At 34.8% G+C, this 23,219-nt stretch overlaps 1 protein-coding gene across 1 annotated transcript in view; it reads right to left on the reverse strand.

Annotated features, from left to right (window-relative positions):
* The window catches only part of LOC122816131, a 113,612-nt gene extending 99,546 nt beyond the window's left edge, over positions 1 to 14,066 (reverse strand). Inside the window, 2 exon segments of the mRNA XM_044088889.1 lie at positions 12,196 to 13,210; positions 13,341 to 14,066. Coding sequence (XP_043944824.1) covers positions 12,196 to 13,210; positions 13,341 to 14,066 — 1,741 coding nt within the window.
* Positions 14,067 to 23,219: the final 9,153 nt, after the last annotated feature.

Consider the following 23,219-nt stretch of genomic DNA (forward strand, 5'->3'; position numbering starts at 1 on the left):
GATTATTAGTGAAAATTGGAAAGTAGTTATGGGTAATGCAGATTTAAGTTCTTGGAGAAGGCCCCCATTTTGTTTACAAGAAAAATCAAAATTTTAAACATTTATTAGAAAATAATAACTTTGGGCCAGCCCTTACTTCTGGGGAAACTGGGGGTGTGTTTAAACGTTCAGGGTGCAGGGCATGCAGATTTATTTCTGAGGGTCCCTTTGTGTTCCTAGAACATCTACAGTTTACTATATCCATCCCTGGAAAATTGAGCTGCAGTACAACAGGGATAGTGTATCTTGTGATGTATTCGACATGCCCAAGTGTTTATGTTGCCATGTCCACCAGGAGTCTAAGGAAACAGGTATTAGAGCACTTGTATGCTATTAAAACAAAATATAGTAATAGTGCCCTTTTTAAGCATTCTTTGACATGTTCTAACTGGAAGAAATTTACTTTTCTTATAGTGGAAGTTGTTAAGCGTGACCTTAGGGCAGGGGACTTTAGAAATTATGTTGAACAAAGCGAGGCAGAATGGCAGATTAAACTTGGTTCTTATTTACCCCCTGGTCTGAATGATATGGTGAACATAAAATGTTTCTTAAAAAAATAGGAAAATTAATAAAGGGAATATACAGGGGTGAATGCCCTTGTGTTTTAAATTGTGTTAACTGTGTGGACATTTTGAGTTATACATTTTTTGTAGCATGCCTTTAAATGTTTTTATGTATTTAATTGATTTGTTATTGACATGATTTGATTGGTCAAATGTTTTTTGAATGGCTTAAAAGTGATTTGAAAGTGTATTTTATCATTTCTGATGAAGTCTTTTCAACGCATAGCGAACATTAAATTTTAACTACGCTAAAAAAGAACTTTCTCAGTTTCTCCAGTGCTTTTCTTTTTTTTTTTTTGTACTGTGCACACCTGGGCCTGCTTGTGTGCTGCTTTTTTCTTTTTAATCCTTTCCAGGTTACTATGGAAGTGCACCATTATAAATTCATCTGTGGAAATGTATATGTTCTTCATCAAGTGGCCCAGGAGTCTCAGAATATTAGTTATAAGGTTATTGACCATGGTGGCCTGGCAAAAGATTTTTTGATACTGATGGTATTCACTGAGCCTTGGTTTGTTGTGTTTACAGTTAATCTTGTCAGTTAGTGATTATTTTAATGTACTCAAGTAATGGTTCAATTGGTAGTTTATTTCAGCCAAATTTACTTTAAATTGGCACATTGGGTAGCTATAGGCCTAACTATGGGTGTGAAGCTGTCATAGGCTTGTTGTTAAGCAGGTGTCTTGCATATTAACCCCCTGATGTTCCACCATTACACTTCAGTGGTCTCTTGATGGACTGACAGATTGAGATGACCAATGAGTTTTGATACAGGCAATGTTGGATAGGCTGAGAGTTAACCACTGAAGTACTGGCTTATGACATGTCAAAGTAGGTTTGGAATTACACATCCAGACTCTAACTGGTAAAGCCAACCAGCTGGTGTAGGTACTTAATGTTTATAAATGTCTAATTGCATAATGGTTGTTTGGTGCTGTTATTGTTGGTTAATTTTCTTATGAATAAATTGGTCACAGAGTCATTATTAGTGTTATTTCTTACTCAGCTCTAGTTGACAAACATGATTTACCTATAAGCTAGGTTGCAATGAGTGCGGCATCAGAGGGTGGAGCTCTAGAGGCTTAAGTAAGCCTGTAGCTATGATTTAAGCCATTCTGGTGTCTATCTTTAAAGAATCCACCTCCTCTCAAAGGTGGGCACCTAGTGGCTTAACCACCTTGGGGTCTCCCATTATACTTCAGTGGCATCTTGATGGATTGACAGCTCAGGGTGACCTATGAGGTTTTGGTGCAAGTAACATTGGATGGGCTGAGAATTAATCACTGAGTTATTGGTTTACAACACATCTGAAGGGGCTTGGGATTAACAGCCTTGTAATGCCAACCTGTTGGTGTAATTACTTCACTTTCATAAATCTTAATTTTTATGTTTTCATGTTGGTTATTTGGTGGTATTATTACTGGTTAATTTTCTTATTAATAAATTTGTTGCAAAGTTGTTATTGGTGTCATCTCTGACTCATCTCTAATGGACAACATATTCGCGAAAGATAAATTACTTACTTAGATGTGGTAAGTATATGGATCAGAATGAAAGGTTTTCCATTACAGCACCAGTCTTTTCTTCCACTAAAGTCTTGCTGTTTTATTATCTTTTACTTCCACATATTTGTGCCATGATCATTAGTTTACAGTTAATCATGTCTACTACAATTATGCAAATGTCTAAAGTTTGCCATATGGAAACCACATCCACTACTTTTAAAGTCCCTCTGTGTTTCTTTGTCTCTCTCTCTCTCTCTCTCTCTGTTTCCATCTTGCATTTTATTTTCAAAAACCTTGAGACTTTTGGCCTTATCTTTTGATCAGTACCCAAGTGAAATAACAGTGACAGCATTTCTTATTCCCACAGCTGAATATGACTTAATTGAAAATTGCAGTACTGAAGCATTATATGCAATATTCAGAAGTACATGTTTCAGGTAAAATTTTTGTTAATGTAATATATGTATTTATTACAGAAAGACAAAAGTGATTGCAAAATGCTTAGTTGTTTTCAAATAGGAAAAAAATATGTCATTGATTAAAAAAGACATTAAAAACAAAAGGATTTATGCATTGGGCATAGCCGGCCTTAGGCATAGGCCAACTAGGTGGCCGCCTAGGGCGCTGCTCTAACAGGGGTGCTTTTCCAGTATTTATTTTGTGTAGGTAGACCAGGATAGGGCACCGGGTGGTGTGGTGGGGGCACCGTGGAGCCCTTTTGCCTAGGGCACCAGTTGACCTAAGGCTGATCCTGGCATTGGGTATCTTTAGTGATATAAAAGTGCAGTTAAAGAAAATAAATGTCTTAAAGCCTTGCATACCACAATCCTTTGATAAGTATGACTTTACAAATAAGTTACACACAATGCTTGCAAATAAGGAGTTCCAACAGGAAAACACATCTGCTTAATGCACCTAAAACTAATATTGGAAAATAATTTAACAATTCCCCACATTATAAGGGGTTACAGCTCATTGAAAGGAAATTGCTCTCTTTTGTCTTAAAACATTCCAGTAAACATTCTTTAAGTATAGTGCTAGAACGCTGTCATCCTGGAAAGTGACAACATCAAAAGGAAGCCATTCATTTTTTTTTTTTATACTAATCTGATGCACATTTATGTTTTCTCTGCACAGTGCCTTGGGAAACAAGGTATAACAGGTTACATAGCTCTGTTGCTTCTTAGAAGCCAGACTCTAGACTGTTCCCATGTGGCAGTAGAAAACACTCAGTAGCTTTAGTCACGGTGGTGAAAAAAACACAAGGAAAATAGAAACCATTTTATATATGAAATTACAGAGAAAAAAATGAAAACAGCAAGCTGGTTCACCCTAATATTAAAATGTTTGCCTAAGTAGCTTTGTGATTGAAACAGTTTTCCATTCCTGTCTTCTTTTTACCTTTCGAGGTAGGCATTTGCAAGTTTGTGACAAATGATGTTTCAGGCAAACTGCTTCACTCAGCTGTTAAAGCAATGGATATAATAGTAGGAAAAGCCCATGGGGCTAAGGTACCTTTTCAAACCTCCACCAGAATTTTATATTCTGTAGCAAGTTTTCTGTAGTCATCTTCAATTATTTATTTATTGGCTCAGGCAAAAAAAGTTCTAATGTTTTCTGTTAAAATAGTCCTTACCTGTACATTGAATGTAAGAGACAGGGAAGAAGATTTTTTTTTTCTGTGTGTGTGTGTGTGTGTGTGTGTGTGTGTGTGTGTGTGTGTGTGTGCTTTCATGCACAAGTGAACATGTAACTTGAGGCATTCCATCTTACACTCTAACATGACTTTTCTAACAGGAACTTTCAATTTTCAATTGTATTGCAGTGAGTTAAATTCCCAGTGCTGTTTTCACATTTTCATTTGTGTTAGCAGTCCTGTATGTGGTGCACTTTGCTGAAAAAGAGAGATAGAATGGTTTTTGCAAATGTAACAATTAGTTGCTTATTTCCAAGTTCTGTCAAAACACTTCCAGCAAAGAAACTATAACCAGTTCTGATACCAGAAGAGCCAAGAGACACTGCAGTTTTTGTATCTGATTGAATATACCTGCCATGATTGTTTTAATGTGACAACAGCTAGTCTCTGCAGATAGCCAGTGTACTACTATATAACTGGAATGCCATTTTCTGTGACTACATCATTAAGATTTAGTTGCATTGATTATTTCCAGTTGACCAGAAATTTAAAATTATAGCATGCTCATATCTTATTGCATTCAATGCCAACTTATGCCTGCACTGTTAAGGCATTGCACATGCCTTCAGAAGTTTATAACTGAGAATGCATAACTCATGGACTGATTACTGCCGAAAACATGAGGCACAACTACTGGTCACGGAGGAAGAAATGCTGCACATGAAACTGCAAACAAAGAACATTACTCAAAACTGTTATCCCAGTGCATTGCAAAAATATTTAATGTATCAGGTAAGCACTGCAACTTGTGTTACAAGATTATTTCTTCAGAAAACAGTGTTTCTTTCAGACCTGCAGTATCACCATTCACTATATTCTACATTTTGCAGAAGACTTCCCTTCCTGTTTTGGTGTTATCATCTTGAATCAGTGGAGTCTATATCTGTATTATGTAAGCAGCGTAGTTCACACAATCAGTCTCATCAGTGTAACAAGCTCTGTCGTGTTCTTTGTGAATGATGACTCACTCTTATACCACCATAGCACTGTTCATTGACAGCTACTGCTACTGCATCCTGCCATGTTCTCAAACTGATCACACAGGTGGACACAAGCCAAAAAGTCCTGAATGTAATCACAATCCAACAAAGTACAATTTGTAGGAGCACCATCTTGTTTAGCATAACCCCCTGACATATACTTCTGAGGATGCATAGCAAAAGGGAAAGGTGAAGAAACTGATAGTTTGAAAAATCAATTGTTACCTATTCTCCACAGCTATGCAAACTCACTCAAACACAACAAAACTGCTTGCATTGAAATACTAAACCAGTAGACAGTCATGTCAAAGAAATTATGTGATCAAACAGCCCTTTTATAGTCTGAGTACTGATGGAAAACTATCAGTAAAAGGAGAACTCAATGACTTGAGCATTAGTTAAAGGGATGGTCGTGGTAATAACTGCTTTTAAGTGCTCAGAGAAATTAGAAAATCTTCTTGTGCTATTTGTAAATTATAGCTGTCACTACTTTTAATGCCATTATTTACATTATACTTAGAATTATTGGCAAGATTATCTGTTTTTGTAACAAACAATAACTTTTACAGATTGAGTATCATAGAGTTCCATTCCTATAATAATGTTATCCAGGTTTCAGAAGAAGTATAATTTTAGTTGTCATGTTGAAAAATATGCCCATTTATATATATTCTACTTTATTAATATGATTTTGGTTTATATTACGTTGTGAAATTGTGCATAGGTGCTATATATTTATGCTGGTATTTCTAATCTGTTATTGACATTATTTTCTGTGCTACAGTAGACTTCTATGGTATAGTACCAAAAACCGTGTCTGACATACCTAGCCTGATGGGATTTTATTTCCTGTGGCCTGTTTTAACAATTTAATGTATTACATTTGTTTCACTTTTCCATGAATTTCTATGCAGTCACAGTATTGTAATTTCAGTGGAATTTGATGTTTAACTGTTTAACTATCTCATTTCTAGTTTGGACAATTGTAGCCCTATTTTGATTATTATTTGTATTTTGACTACTGATTGTTTTTCTTCCAATGCTTTGAGCATCGCTCTTTCATATCAGATAGCTGGCTATGATAGATATCTACCCACTACTAAATAAAAAAAAGAACTAATGAACTCCCTTGTTTTGGTTAATTCCTTATCTACTTCATTAAAACCTATAGCACCTGGACTTATATTCCATGCTTCATATTCCAGTGTTTTTGTTTCAAACAATACATTTACCCTTATCTATATATATGTTGCAGTACTTCTACATTCCAAGATGTGGACTCCTGCATCCACCTGTACTCTACGTCCTTTACCCACATGCTTAGACCTCAAACACATACATTCCTGGTGTACTCAGAGTAGAGACATACGTTTGTCTTATCATTTCCTTCTAAGAAAACAACAATAAGCAATGAGAAAGTATCCAAAATATCTTAGACAGCAGGAACTGGTTGTCTGTACATTCAAGGTCAACTCAAAACAATACCTGTTTTAAAATTCATTGCAAAATTTTACTTACACCAACAGGTACGTGCAAATCCTACACTCACTTAATTCACATTAATATTTCTTTGTTTTAATACCTCCTGTTGCAGTTTCCTGTCTAGTCCATATGAAGCAGATTTTATAATCATGATGTTAATTATCATACCTGCAAAAAAGTGGGGGATTTTCACCTATATTTTTCATATATATGGGAAATCTCATTTTATATGAATGTATAGGTATGTGATGTGTTCTCAAATGAGCAATATATTAAAATATACCTTACTGACCACAACTGCTCAAAATGCAATATATTGAAAGTTTTTTTTGTTTTATTTATTTATTTATTTTTTTTTGCAGTGCAGGGAAGATGCTCTGTGCTCCTAACAACACTGCTAATTATATATACCAACTCCAAGTTCAATACATTGTCACACCTAAAAACAAGCCAGCACAGCTAATCAGACATGCTAGCTTGCTAATGTGCAAAATTGTGATGCAGAAGGGATTAAGGCCATTTGCCCTTTCCCTACTGTAGTGTGACCCCAGAGTTGGTATGTATAATTATAGCTGTCTGGGTTAATTTATCATTTGATACAGTGCATTCCGAGCAGTTGCCCAATTATGTAATCTCTGAATAATCTTCTGATTAATAATCCTTTATACTTCAATTCTCCGGACTTCCAGTCTTCGATCGTATGCTTAACTGTAAGCATTTTCAGTTGCAACAAAGATCTGTAGAGTCTTATAGTGTTTACACCAGTTTTGCAAACAGGTAAATCATTTAAAATGAGTAAAAATTAATTTTTGTAAATACGTGAATAGTCATATCAATATTAAAAGCTATATAAGATCTACGATAATATAATTGAGTCACCCATAATTTTGCATGAAAGACTATTGTCCTTTGTCTCTTTACATAATTTATATATTGTTTGTAAACAAATAATCAATAAATATGAAGGCCATCTATATGCAAATATCTCTTTTCTGTATTGTACTGTGACTTGGGCTGTAGATTAAAGGAATCATTTCAGAATACTGTGCCTAAAAAGTTGACAGATAAAACAAATAATAAAATAAGACAAATATGAAAGTTCAGCCAGATTTACAAAGGTTTCCTATTTTTAATTGTTGTTTACTACACATAGCAAAAGGCTTATTAATCATGGGTGTTCAGTATTCCTTAATCTTAACTGAAATTCTAATGGGCAAAACTAGAGCAAGGTAGATATGTTTCTTTTTTTTTTTCAACATTATCCGCTCCTTCTCAAAAGATAAATACCAGCTTGGCAACTTTCAATATATTGTTTCTTTTAATATAAATCATCACTTTCTCAAAAAACTAAACCAATTTCTTTTTCCTGTACTCTTAAGAAAGACACTTTGCCTAACCATCTGAGTAAATGATCCTGCCATGTAAAATGTTGTAACTAACCTTATTTTGTAGTGATTTTATTCTTTATCTGCATAGTTATAATTAGATTAACATGTTTCTAATGTTAAATAAATTTTCTTCTTGTTGATAAATTAAGATTGCCTCTTCTTTGTTTGCATTTGATGCTTTTGAAGTCATGGTCAAAAGGGATACAGCTTGAGTCAGCCCATTTGCCTTGTAATTCAGCAGTTAAATAAAAAAATAAATAATCACAGCTATATGGACTACAGAAGAATGTAAAGAGCTTACAAAGCAGCTTGAACTTGTAAGGGAATAAAAAAAAAGTGATCGGATATAAATGGGTCCCATTAAACTGCAGTGGAATTTAGATCAATCAATATTTTCAAATATATGTGGGAGAGATTGAACTTTTGGGTTAGGCAAAGAAACATTTGGGTCCAGGAGCCTAGGCAGCAAGACATTTCCCTGTAGTACATTTGACTGGGGACACATGGATGAAGTGACATTCAGCTGCAGAGAAATATGGCTGTTTGCAAATTCCCTGTGGGCAAAGAGAAGCATACACTGCCATGCCCACAGCTTTAATAACCAAATGCACAGGGGGAAAACAATGTCCAAGGTCCCCAAGGGAACACGAGACAGCAGGCAATATGGCAGGCATCAGCAGCAGGCTGGCCAGAGAGCATGTCAGTGGCAGTAAAAATGCAGTGCACAATGGGCAGTGCCTTTATAATTGGAGTGTGTGGACCACTACCCCCTTCACAGTGTCTAGGGAGCATTACCTAAAACCCATACTGGAGCATAAATGTGACTACAGTAGCTTGCAGTATGTCCTCCATGCTGTAGCACACTTCTACATTTTGTAGTTATATAAGTATGTACTGTACACTGAGCACAACACTCATTACTTCTTCTGCTGCCATGCATTTGTCTATTAAAGCTGTGACCATGGCAGTGTGTGCTTCTCTTTGACAAACAGGGAATTTGCAAACAGCCGTATTTCTCTGCAGCTGAATTTCACTTCAGCCATGTGTCCCCGGTCAAATGTACCACAGGGAAATGTCTCAATGCATAGGTGCCTGAACCCTAAACATTTACTTTGCGTTGATTAGATCACATCTAAGCTAAACCCTGTAGGGATCCTTGTCAGTAGCATAATTAATGCTCCCTTGGAAAGTGTAATATAATCTAATATAATCATAATTTGCATGAATGTATACAAACACATAAATACACACACACACACACACACACACACACACACACACACACACACACACACACACACGCAGACACACCTACCTGATTAAAATGTGAAGAAGAAGCTTTAAATTATATGCTAAAATTTTGCAGGTTTAAACACGTAGACACGAGTAAGACCTGTGTATTACTGAATAACCACACCATCTGAGAACTAAATAACCATTACAAACAAACAGTAGTTTGGACTGATTTTAACAAAAAATATAAATAACTGGATTTAATTTACTTCTGTGCTGTTCTTAAGCAGCACTCTATTATAAAACGTTAGAAGATTCATAGCTAACAGTTCTCTGTTTGTGGTCTATATATCTAACACAGTCTGGTCATTATGCTAATTTAAAGCATATTTTGGTCTCCTGTCAATAGAAGTTTCACCTTCACATTGTAGAAGAGGATATTTGAGTGAGAGCTTTAGACAGTGCTCATTCTGCACAGGTTCTCCATTAACTACCTCATCCCAGTGAAGACCGTAGCTCTTCTTTCCAGAGTTAACAAAGTCATAGACATCCCTTTTGTGTTTATTAGAGTTTAGAGACATGATGGGGTCTTTCTTCTTACTGTGGCAATTATTTGTTTTCCTCAACCTTCACAACTTCTATATGAATTCTAAAATGACTTTAAAAGCTTTGTCTATATTTTTATTTTAAACAGTTCAAATTATTATTGTATTATTCATGCAAATAAATATTTTGGAATAAATATATTTGATCTTCATTATAATATGGTGCAAGTTATATAAGTAATTCAGAGAGCAAATGTATACAATAGTTAGTGGAAGTTGTCAAATAATAGAAGGTAAACTCAAAAACCTAGTACAACATCACTCAGCCAAAAGGCCTCTTAGATCATCAAGCAAACTACTACTAGAAGTCACCAACAGCTACAATAGCTTTGGAGATGCACTATATAGTAGTTCAATGGCTAAAAAATGGAACTCTGTCCCTACTAGCATTCAAAACACATCATCCAAAGCCTCCTTTAAAGACCTCATCAGGTGACATCTCAAGCAAAGTTGGCAGTGCCATGATTGCTCCCCAGGCTAGTGAAAGCGGATAACATATGCATACTAAATCTAGAGCAATTTATAATAGTTTTTCAATCTTACTCACAAACACTGGCTAATCTACAATGTATGTACTGTACCTGTGTACTATGTATGTATTCTACCTACATTCCAAAGTTCAGCTGTACACCACAAATCTATTACTTACCTTTATTTTTAAAATTAATATCTTTTTTGATTGTTCTCTCCACTGTAACTGTTTGTGCCGCATGCCACTGTAAAAACATGTCTCTTGTAATTTGTGTGTATACTGATTATGTCTAAATAACTAAATGTGTCTGTAATTTTTCTTTGTGGAGCTTTTCTCCCCGGGCCTCTGCTGAAAAAGGGCCTTTTCGGCTCAGTCAGACACCCTCGGTTAACAAATGTAAAATAAAATAAAAATAAAATAAAATAAAATAAATAAACACAAAGTCCATGAACTGCAAAGGTGAGGCTTCAGAACAGCAGCTTAAGTTTAGTAAAAAAATACACTCCAAAACATCAACCTCAGCTTAATAAGGTGTATACTCAAATTTCTCCAACCACAGAACAAAGATCTAGATTCCACTCGGCTGCAACACAGTTTTATTGGTACACAAGCACTTTCACAAACAGCTTCTTCAGGTGTATAACAACCATTAAAATATACACACCTTATATAACACTTAAAGTCAGTCACATGACTATGCTTAACCATTTTTAAAGGCATATATACACATTCTAAGTGTTACTTTCTTGATCCACTCTTACAAATTCTAAACTTATATAGTATAAAAAATATAAAAAATATATGTTAAAAGCATACGTAAAGTTCTAGAAAATTCAACATTCACCTATTCAATGGTCTCTTTTTTAATATTGGTCTTATAGGAAAAGAATCATTCAATCCATGCCGTGAACTAGCCCTTAACCTAATAATCCATTCAGCTTCTTTTTCCTCAGTCCTTCTTTTATATCACCCCTCTTATATCAGTGAATGTTCTACATAAGACAACAAATTTAAAAACATGTTGTTCATTGGTAACTGACACATGCTTCGCTAGTGCATTAAAACTACTTCTTTTCTTAATGTGATATAGGTGTTCTCTTATCCTATCTTTTAAAAGACGGTCTGTTTTCCCTACATAAAATTTGTGACATGCCTGGCAGATAGCCAGATATACTACATGTGCTGTATCACATTTCGCATAGGTTCGCAGATAAAATGTCACCCCTGTGTCAGGGTGTTTAAATTGTGAATCATTACAAATAAAACTACAAAAGTTGCACTTGCCACATGGTCTAGTGCCCTTTTCATTTTCTCTACCTTTCAGTTCTCTGTCTATACAGAGCCTTCTTTTTAAATTCTTCTTATTTTCAAAGCTAAATTGTGGCTTTGTGCCTACTAACTCTTTCATTTTACAGTCTGATGTTAATATATTCCAATGTTCATTTATAATATTAGTGTACAGCCCAACATCTCTTGAATAATTTAAACACATCCTTACATTCTTGTAAGTCACTTTCTCTTTCCCATTCACTAATTGTTTTGAGAAATATGTTTAGCCTTATTCTCTCTTTTACTCATCACATCTTCCATGCTGTTAGTTACCATTCTGTTATCGTAGCCTCTATCTAGTAATTCTTTTCCTGTCAAAATTAGTTGTTTCTCATATTCTTCGGTTTTTACACTTAATCTTGATGCCCTTAGGAACTGGTTTTGTGTTACATTTCTGAATATAAAATTGGGATGCATACTATCTCTACTTAATAATTTGTTTGCATGGCAGGTCTTTCTGTACATTCTTGTGCTAATCTTGCCTGTATTATCTTTCTCTACATAAACATCCAAAAAACTGATACCATCAGTTGAACAATTCGTGGTAAAGTTAAGAAATTCTGTAGAGTTATTAATGAATTCTAAGAATTCATATAACTGACTTTCTGTCCCTCTCCATAAAAGAAAGAGATCATCTACAAATCTCCTATAAAACATAATCATTTTATCAAATTTTCCTTTTATAACATTTTCCGTTTCCCATTTGGACATAACAGCATTGGCTGGCATAACTATTAGCACAAGGAGTGCCCATTGCCACTCCATTCTTTTGCCAATACATATCTTCCCTAAATACAAAAATGTTATTTTCAAGCACTATTTTTAACAGTCTTTGTAATATTCCTATGGTTCTACTTCCAAATTCCTTATTCATCTCTAATAGATGTATCACATTTCTAATACCAACTGGATATGGTAGAACTGTAAACAGCGGTACTACATCTAATGTAACAAAAAAGTACTGTTCTGATACATTTGTTTCATTAGTAAATTCATATAAATCTCTGAGAAAATGTTCTGTATTTTTCAAGATATACTTTGATTTGTATATCAGGGCCTTCAAATTTTTCTCAATGAATATTGAAGCCGGTTCAGTACACCAATTTTTTCCGGCTACTTTTTGTCTCATTAGGGGTCTGATGGAATTTTTATGGAGTTTAGGCAACCCCTGAATCTTTGGAATAGTTGGGTCTGAAACTACTAAATATTTGACCATATTATTATCACAAAGCTCTAGATCAAGGTGTCTAATTTCTTTTTCTACCCTTGATATCATATTTTTACTTTGTATGAATGTAATTTTTTGATAGAAGTCAGTATTATCCGGCATATCTAGCATCAAACTATTGTAGTCAACTCTATTCATAACCACCATTTGCCCTCCCTTGTCTGCTGGCCTAATAGTTATCTGGTTATTACTCTCTAAATCATGCATAGCTTTAAATTCTTCTTTACTTAAATTATGCCATTTGCCACTTTCCTTAAGTTGTCTCCGCTCATAATACATTTTATACATATCAGAAATACAAGTTTGCTCAAATGCATTGATTAAAGCATTTTGTTTTGGTACAAAAAGACTCGGTTTCCTGAATGTAGCATCAGACTCTTTCTGCTCATTACCAAATAATGTTTTCAAAGTCAAGTTACGGGTAAACAGTTTCAAATCAAAAATAATATCAGTGATGTTCATGTCCATAGCTGGTATAAAAGATAACCCCTTTTCTAACATGTTTGATTCAGAATGTGTTAAACCATAATCTGATAAATTTACAATTAATGTCTTACTTGTTGGAAGGCCTTTTTTATTGTAAATGGACTCACCGGACCTTCGTCGAGTTTTCTCTTGTTTCTCACTATACTTTTCCCCCTCTGTTGTTGTCGCGGTCTGCCTCTCCCATTCCTGCTCAGAGATCTCTCCCTTATAGGCAGAGGAAAATATTCAAGCCTAAAGGGCCAGTTCCTTTTAAAAAAGAAGAAGTTGGATGTGCTGATGCGTTTTTAATGTTGGAGGTTTCATTTTCTGCTTTGCAATGTATTTCTGCGCTTACTTGAAACGTCTTCTTCCTTGCTCCAAGGTTAGATGTCACCAGTGCATTCAAAACATCAGACTTCAAGGCGTTTGCTCTATCGTCATCACAACCACGCTCGTCATCATGACCACGCCCATCTGCTTCCACTTGACCAATCGGTATTTTGCTAGAAGTCGAATTTTGTACAAACTGAATTCTCTCATTTACTTGTTGGGGCCTTGAATCAATATTAGCTGCCATACTATTATGGTCATTTATATCTCGTGGCCAAGTGAAGATATGGCCCAATGAGAAGTCCTTCCGATCTCTACAAAGCTTCTTTAATTTAATTTGTAGAAGCTTTCTGGTATATACTGTCAGATTCTCAACCATATCAGTCATAGGTTTAAACAGTGCTTCTGTAGTATAAGTTTTACATATGTCAGTATATTTTTTCTTTATACTGCCATTAATTTTTATCATTTCTCTCTCTGCCGCCGCTACTAGCAGCTTTAAATACCCCAAGCTAGTGTTTATATTTAGTTGTTGCCATTCACTTAGCAATATGGAGTCACACTCAGGCTGTGCAGGCATTTTGAGCACTCTTAAACCTCGAGGTATAACACGTTCTGTTAAACATGCTTCTAAATGAAACTTCTCATATTGTACCCATTTTAGTTTATATAAATCTTTTTCTAATGAGAAAATATCACTTCTCATGGCCAAAAAGTCTATATTAGAATGTTCTGTCCCCTCAATGACCATATCACTTTTCAAAAGTGGATTTTCTTCTTCACTCACCTTGGATAAAATTAATTCTAAGTTGTTTTCAGTCCATTTCAGTTTTAAGCCTGGTGTATATTCAAGTTATATGGTATCCATTTCAGTAGCCATAACTCCTGAACTTTTGGGTAAAAAATGTAGAAACTTCTAAATGATACAAACCACCCAATGTTACAGACACCTTTGCATAAAAGTAGTCCAGAGTATCCACAAAGTAAACACAAAGTCCATGAACTGCAAAGGTGAGGCTTCAGAACAGCAGCTTCAGTTTAGTAAAAAAATACACTCCAAAACAGCAACCTCAGCTTAATAAGGTGTATACTCTAATTCCTCCAACCACAGAACAAAGATCTGGATTCCACTCGGCTGAAACACAGTTTTATTGGTACACAAGCGCTTTCACAAACAGCTTCTTCAGGTGTATAACAACCATTAAAATACACACACCTTATATAACACTTAAAGTCAGTCACATGACTCTGCTTAACCATTTTTAAAGGCATATATACACATTCTAAGTGTTACTTTCTTGATCCACTCTTACAAATTCTAAACTTATATAGTATAAAAAATATAAAAAATATATGTTAAAAGCATACGTAAAGTTCTAAAAAATTCAACATTCACCTATTCAATGGTCTCTTTTTTAATATTGGTCTTATAGGAACAGAATAATTCAGTCCATGCCCTGAACTAGCCCTTAACCTAATAATCCATTCAATTTCTGTTATCTCTGAGTCTTTTTGTACCAAAACAAAATGCTTTAATCAATGCATTTGAGCAAATTTGTATTTCTGATATGTATAAAATGTATTATGAGCAGAAACAACTTAAGGAAAGTGGCAAATGGCATAATTTAAGTAAAGAAGAATTTAAAGCTATGCATGATTTAGAGAGTAATAACCAGATAACTATTAGGCCAGCAGACAAGGGAGGGCAAATGGTGGTTATGAATAGAGTTGACTACAATAGTTTGATGCTAGAAATGCTGGATAATACTGACTTCTATCAAAAAATTACATCCATACAAAGTAAAAATATGATATAAAGGGTAGAAAAAGAAATTAGACACCTTGAGGAACTAGAGCTTTGTGATAATAATATGGTCAAATATTTAGTAGTTACAGATCCAAGTATTCCAAAGATTCAGGGGTTGCCTAAACTCCATAAAAATTCCATCAGACCCCCAATGAAACCAATAGTAGCCGTAAAAAATTGGTGTACTGAACCAGCTTCAATTATCATTGAGAACAATTTGAAGGCCCTGATATACAAATCAAAGTATATCTTGAAAGATACAAAGCATTTTCTCAGGGATTTATATGAATTTACTGATGAAACAAATGTATCAGAACAGTACTTTTTCATTACATTAGATGTAGTATCGCTGTTTACAGTTATACCAAATCCAGTTGGTAATATAAATGTGATACATCTATTAGAGATGAATAAGGAATTTGGAAGTAGAACCACAGGAATATTACAAAGACTGTTAAAAATAGTGCTTGAAAATAACATTTTTGTATTTAGGGAAGATATGTATTGGCAAAAGAATGGAGTGGCAATGGGCACTCCTTGTGCTAATAGTTATGCCAATGCTGTTATGTCCAAATGGGAAATGGAAAATGTTATAAAAGGAAAATTTGATAAAATGATTATGTTTTATAGTAGATTTGTAGATGATCTCTTTCTTTTATGGAGAGGGACAGAAAGTCAGTTATATGAATTCTTAGAATTCATTAATAACTCTACAGAATTTCTTAACTTTACCATGAATTGTTCTACTAACGGTATCAGTTTTTTGGATGTTTATGTAGAGAAAGATAATACAGGCAAGATTAGCACAAGAATGTACAGAAAGACCTGCCATGCAAACAAATTATTAAGTAGAGATAGTATGCATCCCAATTTTATATTCAGAAATGTAGCACAAATCCAGTTCCTAAGGGTGTCAAGATTAAGTGTAAAAAACAAAGAATATGAGAAACAACTAATTTTGACAGGAAAAGAATTACTAGAGAGAGGCTATGATAACAGAATGGTAACTAAAAGCATGGAAGATGTGATGAGTAAAAGAGAGAATAAGGCTAAACCATATTTCTCAAAACAATTAGCGAATGGGAAAGAGAAAGTGACTCACAAGAATGTAAGGATGTGTTTAAATTATTCAAGAGATGTTGGGCTGCACACTAATATTATAAATGAACATTGGAATATATTAACATCAGACTGTAAAAATGAAAGAGTTAGTAGGCACAAAGCCACAATTTAGCTTTAAAAATAAGAAGAATTTAAAAAGAAGGCTCTGTATAGACAGAGAACTGAAAGGTAGAGAAAATGAAAAGGGCACTAGACCATGTGGCAAGTGCAACTTTTGTAGTTTTATTTGTAATGATTCACAATTTAAACACCCTGATACAGGGGCAATGTTTTATCTGTGAATCTATGCGAAATGTGATACAGCACATGTAGTATATCTGGCTATCTGCCAGGCATGTCACAAATTTTATGTAGGGAAAACAGATCGTCTTTTAAAAGATAGGATAAGAGAACACCTATATCACATTAAGAAAAGAAGTACTTTTAATGCACTAGTGAAGCATGTGTCAGTTACCAATGAACAACATGTTTTTAAATTTGTTGTCTTATGTAGAACATTCACTGATATAAGAGGGGTGATATAAAAGCAAGGACTGAGGAAAAAGAAGCTGAATGGATTATTAGGTTAAGGGCTAGTTCAGGGCATTGACTGAATGATTCTGTTCCTATAAGACCAATATTAAAAAAGTGACCATTGAATAGGTGAATGTTGAATTTTTTAGAACTTTACATATGCTTTTAACATATATTTTTTGTATTTTTTTTTTCAAAAAACTTTTTATTGATTTCATAAGAAATAACAACAACAATAGGATGCGCAGCCAATAATAAAATGCTGGTACATGAAATAGAGTATAGGCTGGGCACATAATTAACAAGAGAAAATAAGAACAGTCAGAATTTATGATCTTATATCAAAAAATATACAATATATACAAAATATACAATTAGCTAACCAAATAGGAGAAATATCTGTAAAAATAGACATGAATTATAAGATAGTCTAATTCCCTACTTCCCTACATTGGAAAAATAAAATTATGCTTCATTCAAAATGAAAGCATTAACCTGTTCCCAAAGTTTTATTAAGAGGGCAATCTTTTTAGGGCTTTTTATAATAAGTTTTTGTGCTGCAATGTATGAATGAGCCATTTCCTTAAAGTTGCTCCAACATAACTTAGTACGGTCTATCCAGTTTTTAGATATATAGAGTTTCATGAGCGAGCATATAAAATCCAGAACATGTAGATCAAATTTAGAGAGAGCACTCGTGGGGATATGAAGGATGGCTAATTCCCAGGAAAGGGTGGTTTTATGGTATCCCATCTTCTGGAGGTGAACTTTTAGTGACGTCCAAAGTTTATGCGAGTAATTACAGGACCATAAAACATGAATTAAGTCGGCATTTGGAAATGTACAACATGGGCAGGAGGGGGATTTCTTCAAGTCAAATTTGGATAATATAGAGGGAGTGTAGTAAGCATTATTAAAAAGTAATAAACTTTTTTGTATTTTTTATACTATATAAGTTTAGAATTTGTAAGAGTGGATCAAGAAAGTAACACTTAGAATGTGTATATATGCCTTTAAAAATGGTTAAGCAGAGTCATGTGACTGACTTTAAGTGTTATATAAGGTGTGTGTATTTTAATGGTTGTTATACACCTGAAGAAGCTGTTTGTGAAAGCGCTTGTGTACCAATAAAACTGTGTTGCAGCCGAGTGGAATCCAGATCTTTGTTCTGTGGTTGGAGAAATTTGAGTATACACCTTATTAAGCTGAGGTTGCTGTTTTGGAGTGTATTCTTTTACTAAAGTGAAGCCTCACCTTTGCAATTCAAGGACTTTGTGTTTACTTTGTGGATACTCTGGAATACTTTTATGCAAAGGTGCCTGTAACATTGAATGGTTTGTATCATATAGAAATAATAGAAGGTAAAACATTAAAAGTAGATAACATCTGTTCTATCCAATATGTTAAAAAGATTTCTGATGCAGTTATATTCTGTCTGCCTTCAGGTGAGTAAATAATTTTCTAGAGTTTTTAACTGACTCTCTCTCTTAATTTCATTTGAGGAGACAGGCATGGAGCAAAAAGTAGTAATATTATAGCAATAACCCATGCCTGGGTGTGGGTAATGCGGGATTTACCCACGGTTGGCATGGTTTGGTCCCAAGGGGGAAGCCCGAGGGACCAAACAAAGACAACCATGGGTAAATCCCGCATTACCCATACCCAGAAGTGGGTTATTGCTATTATACTATGACATTATTTAAGAAAAGAAATCATTACTTTTCTTAAATAATGGCATTGTATAATGTCTCTTTGCTGCCCTTCCACAGCTGTCTGGTATCCGCGGCAGTTCTGATGTACTGCACATGCCTACGCAGTACATCAGAGCTGTGTCCAAAAGCAACGGTGAAAGCAAGATCTCCGTTGCTTTTTACTGTTTCGCTATGTGAGACAGCTTTAAAATAAGCAACGGAGATGTCCGTTGCTTATTTTAAAGCTGTCTCGCTATGTTAAACCCATTTAACATAGCGAAACAGTAAAAAGCAATGGAGATCTTGCTTTTTTTAAACCTGTCTCACTAAGTTAAATGGGTTTAACATAGCGAGACAGCTTTAAAATAAGCAACGGAGATCTCTGTTGCTTATTTTAAAGCTGTCTCGCTATGTTAAACCCATTTAACAAAGCGAGACAGGTTTTAAAAAAAAGCAACGGAGAAAGCAAGATCTCCGTTGCTTTTTACTATTGTCGCTATGTTAAAGGAGTTTAACATAGCGAGACAGCTTTAAAAAAAGCAACGGAGATCTCCGTTGCTTTTTTATACCTGTCTCGCTATGTTAAACTCTTTTAACATAGCGAGACAGTGTTTTAAAAGAGACTTATACTAACGGAAAAAGTCTGGGCGACCGGACCTTTTTCCATTAGTATAAGTCGATTTACAACGTGCACACTGGCCAATCAGCGTGCACGTTTTGGAATATTAATGGGGGGGTCATGGTATAATAGATATACCTTCCCAACATTAATACATACAAGTGCATTTTATATAATACTCCCTAATTCTTAGACATTGCATTTGTAGATCCTACTGTCAAAAACAAAATGTGTCTTGTCAGTCAGTGAATAACTGTAATTTAATAATGAAAGCAAGAAGAAGACACAACATATTGTGGTGCGTATCTATATATTGTAAAGTAGTTGCTTTGCAGTGTGACGATCTGAATGGAGTGTAAATGTTGCTCAAATATATTTTCCCAGCTATTAATGCAGACATTAACTTAGGACAGCTTATAGAAGGGTATCACATAGACTTGCTTGAGATTTTTCTATGTAAAATTCAAATATTTGTTTTTTTTACCATCTATTGCTGATTTGAGGACAGATGCTAGTAGTCTGTTTGGTTTGGTAAGTGTCAGGAGCTCATATTCAGTCCTGCTTTTCTTTTCACTAAAAAATGCATAAGTCTATTATGAAAATCTGAAAATGTGCAGTGAATTTGCAAAACTGCACCCAGCGTTTTAAAATTCCAGTTATAACTTACTGCTGTTACATTGCCACTCTTCCATGAACTGAAGAGATGTGTTTTAAATTACAGCTTTGCTGCCACTAAATTTGACATAATGAGATGCATAGAGTGATTGATTTTTTTTTAGAAGAATGACAGTATAATTTTATTTATTTTGCAGCCAATATGCATTTACTTCCTCTGCCTACAAGACCTTATGATTCCATTGCAAATGACGCTTGTCTCAAAAGGTTTATGTCTAGAAATAAATAATTGTTGCTCTCTTCTCAGTCAAATACTTTTTGACACATTCAGTATTTTGTCATGTCCCTATGTAAATTTGACTTGTCACTTGAAGCTTCAAGTTCTCTGTGGGCCAAAGATTCAAAGACTGGCTTGCGGCATGATTTGTAACCTTTCTGTTTAAGTGTGCACCTGTCTCTGGAGTGTGTAGTTGAAAAGCATTCTTCACAGAACAACTTATCTCCCCTCCTGATCAGCAACTGTCTTAGAAAATACACTGCTAATTTAAAAAAGAATAAGACAAGAGTGTGTTTTATCATTATTATACTGTTGTAGTGATATATGTGGGTATAGAAAGACCATACAAAGCAGACAGGTCTTCATAGAAGAATAATCTGGGAGACTAAGACATCTTGAACTACCAAGCTCATTGTAGTTTTCTTACGCCCCCCAACACTTATACATTGTTTTGTAAATTGTTCTTTACAATTAACTCCCTGTAATACTTGCAGGCTATATATCACTGATGTTTCTATTTATTATGAAATGTTTGTCTCCACTTCTGAGCCAGCTTCTCTGGTTTTATGATTATTTTTTTATTCGGAAGTGTTTTTATATTGTTCCCTGCATGTGCAAGGCAGGTATTTCTTCACATGCCCCTGTTCAGCAAACATATATGACAACACCTATAAAGTCATTGTGACCGATCTTTATTACATAGCCAAAATCCAGTTAATAACCACATATAATAACACAAAGAAAATAGCAACAATAAAACAAAGAAAATTAAAGAAACCAAACTTTATGTCTGGCAGCTTTTTTAATCAGTCACCTGGAAGTAATCAGAGTCTACATATACCAACTTTAAGCAGCATTATTATTACTCACTCTAATCCAAACCAAAAACAGATACAGTCTATACAGCACTCAGCCCAGAATAGGTCACCAAAGATAAAGAAAAGGGGAAATAGAGTGGTTTCCTTCAGAGAAGCAAAGACCTCTAACACATCCCACCAATCTGCCTACGTGATAACCTTTTCCCACTTTCATCTGTAAGAAATGCTAATCAAACCTCTTAACATATCATGCTTTAAATCCTTCCAATAACTAAACCAGTTGAACTAAGATGGACACCATTAAATCTATAACATACCAGATCTCTGTAAGCAATACCCAAATGATTTAAAGTACCAAAATCCAAAGATTTAGCTGTCCTAGCAAATCTATGGTTCAGAAACCATCTAGCCATCTCTAATCCTCTCCTCACCAATCTTGGAAGTATCTCAGGCCATGACACTATAGTACTGAGAAACTTTTGCTTTGTCAAATAAAATCCCTCTCTGTGCATTGTAATATTCTCCCTTCAGGCACTTTGGCTAAGTCATCCTCTAACTGAATTGCAATAAGTTACAGAATTCCTAAGGTCATATATAGCTCAGCTGACTTAGTTAACAGCTGGTTCCAGAATAAGCCTCTGAAACTTGATAGATTATTTCACATTTCACTTGTTTCCAGGACAATGTCCATGACACCAGACACAATAAACCCTTAGTTTTCTTCTGTAAAAGTACTGGTTGACCCTGATTACTATGATTTGTTTTAGACCTCCACAACTATATCAAAATCACAATATATATAATAGACAAATATGTCCATTGCAAGTTACTCAATAATTCATTTACCTGAACATTGCCATTTTACATGACAACTGATGACACTGCCAACAAAACATGTACATTTTAATTCTGTGACAACTGGCACACACCCCTTAACAACAGCCATAGTAATTGCCTATATTTTGTGAGTTTCCAGTCAACACCTGAGCTTTAATCTTTCCCAACCTTTTGTCATTCTAAAAATCCACTAAGCAGGCAAAAATGCCCTCCAGGGTTTGTGTAATATGTAATTAATGCCCACCCAGGGGTGCCCTGAAGGGTGTTAATTACACATTAACACAAACCCTGGAGGGCATTATTGCAATTAGAGAATGGGCTTTCTGTAAAATCATTATGTTTTACTTACTTATTTATGTATTTTTTATCACTAAATTTTTTAATATATATTTTTGATGTAAAATAGTTTCTCCACCTAATGTTTCAAAGTTGTTGTAGTATATGTAAATGGTGTTGAGGAAACATTTTACATCGAAAATATATCATAAAAAAAATATATATATATATATATATATATATATATATATATATATATATATATATATGTATGTATGTATATATATATATATATTTGCTTTATTTTCTTGTCCCTTACTGCTAAAATATGTGGTTTCTTGTCAGTCATTGGTTTTTGAAGTCACTAAAATGTGACATACATTTGATTTTCAGACTTTATTTCCTTCAGAAAATTTATGTTAACACAAATCCTGTTATTTAACTTACTTTGTAATTTTTATAAGTACTACATTTAAAATCTATTTCTATTTTTGAGCCTTTGTTCCACATTTATTACAGGCTTTATCCAGATTTCTTGAGCTAAAAGGTGGAGAGCTACACAAGCCCCTTATTTGCTGCTGTCAGTGGTCCATCATTTCACTGTCTGTCACACACACACACACACACACACACACACACACACACACACACACACACACACACACACACTTGTACTTCAGAAAGATGCATGCTAACACTAGTCCTCAAGTTCTATTATTGAAGGAACTTTGTGATTTTTTTAAGAGGAATATGCTCCTGTTTTGAGCCTTTGTTTTCCCCTTTATTGTAGGTTTTATCCAGTTAACTCTAATCTAAGAGGTGAGATGTATGTATATCTCCTCAGTGCTGCTGTTACTCGATCACTCTCACTCTTTAATCTCTCTCACACACACACACACCTTATGTTCATGCATGCAAGCATGCATTCACACACACAGACAGAAACATACTCACATGGAAACATAAACATACACACACACACACACACACACACACACACACGCACACACACCTTATGCTCATGCATGCAAGCATGCATTCACACACACAGACAGAAACATACTCACATGGAAACATAAACATATACACACACACACACACACACGCACACACACGCACACACACGCACACACACGCACACACACACACACACACACACACACACACACACACACACACACACACACACCCTCTGTCTCTCTGGTTTAAAGTACCAAAATCCAAAGATTTAGCTGTCCTAGCAAATCTATGGTTCAGAAACCATCTAGCCATCTCTAATCCTCACCTCACCAATCTTGGAAGTATCTCAGACCATGACACTATAGTACT

This window comes from Protopterus annectens, chromosome 12.part0, assembly GCF_019279795.1.
Source record: "Protopterus annectens isolate FY-2018-M chromosome 12.part0, PAN1.0, whole genome shotgun sequence".
Taxonomy (NCBI): Eukaryota; Metazoa; Chordata; order Ceratodontiformes; family Protopteridae; genus Protopterus; species Protopterus annectens.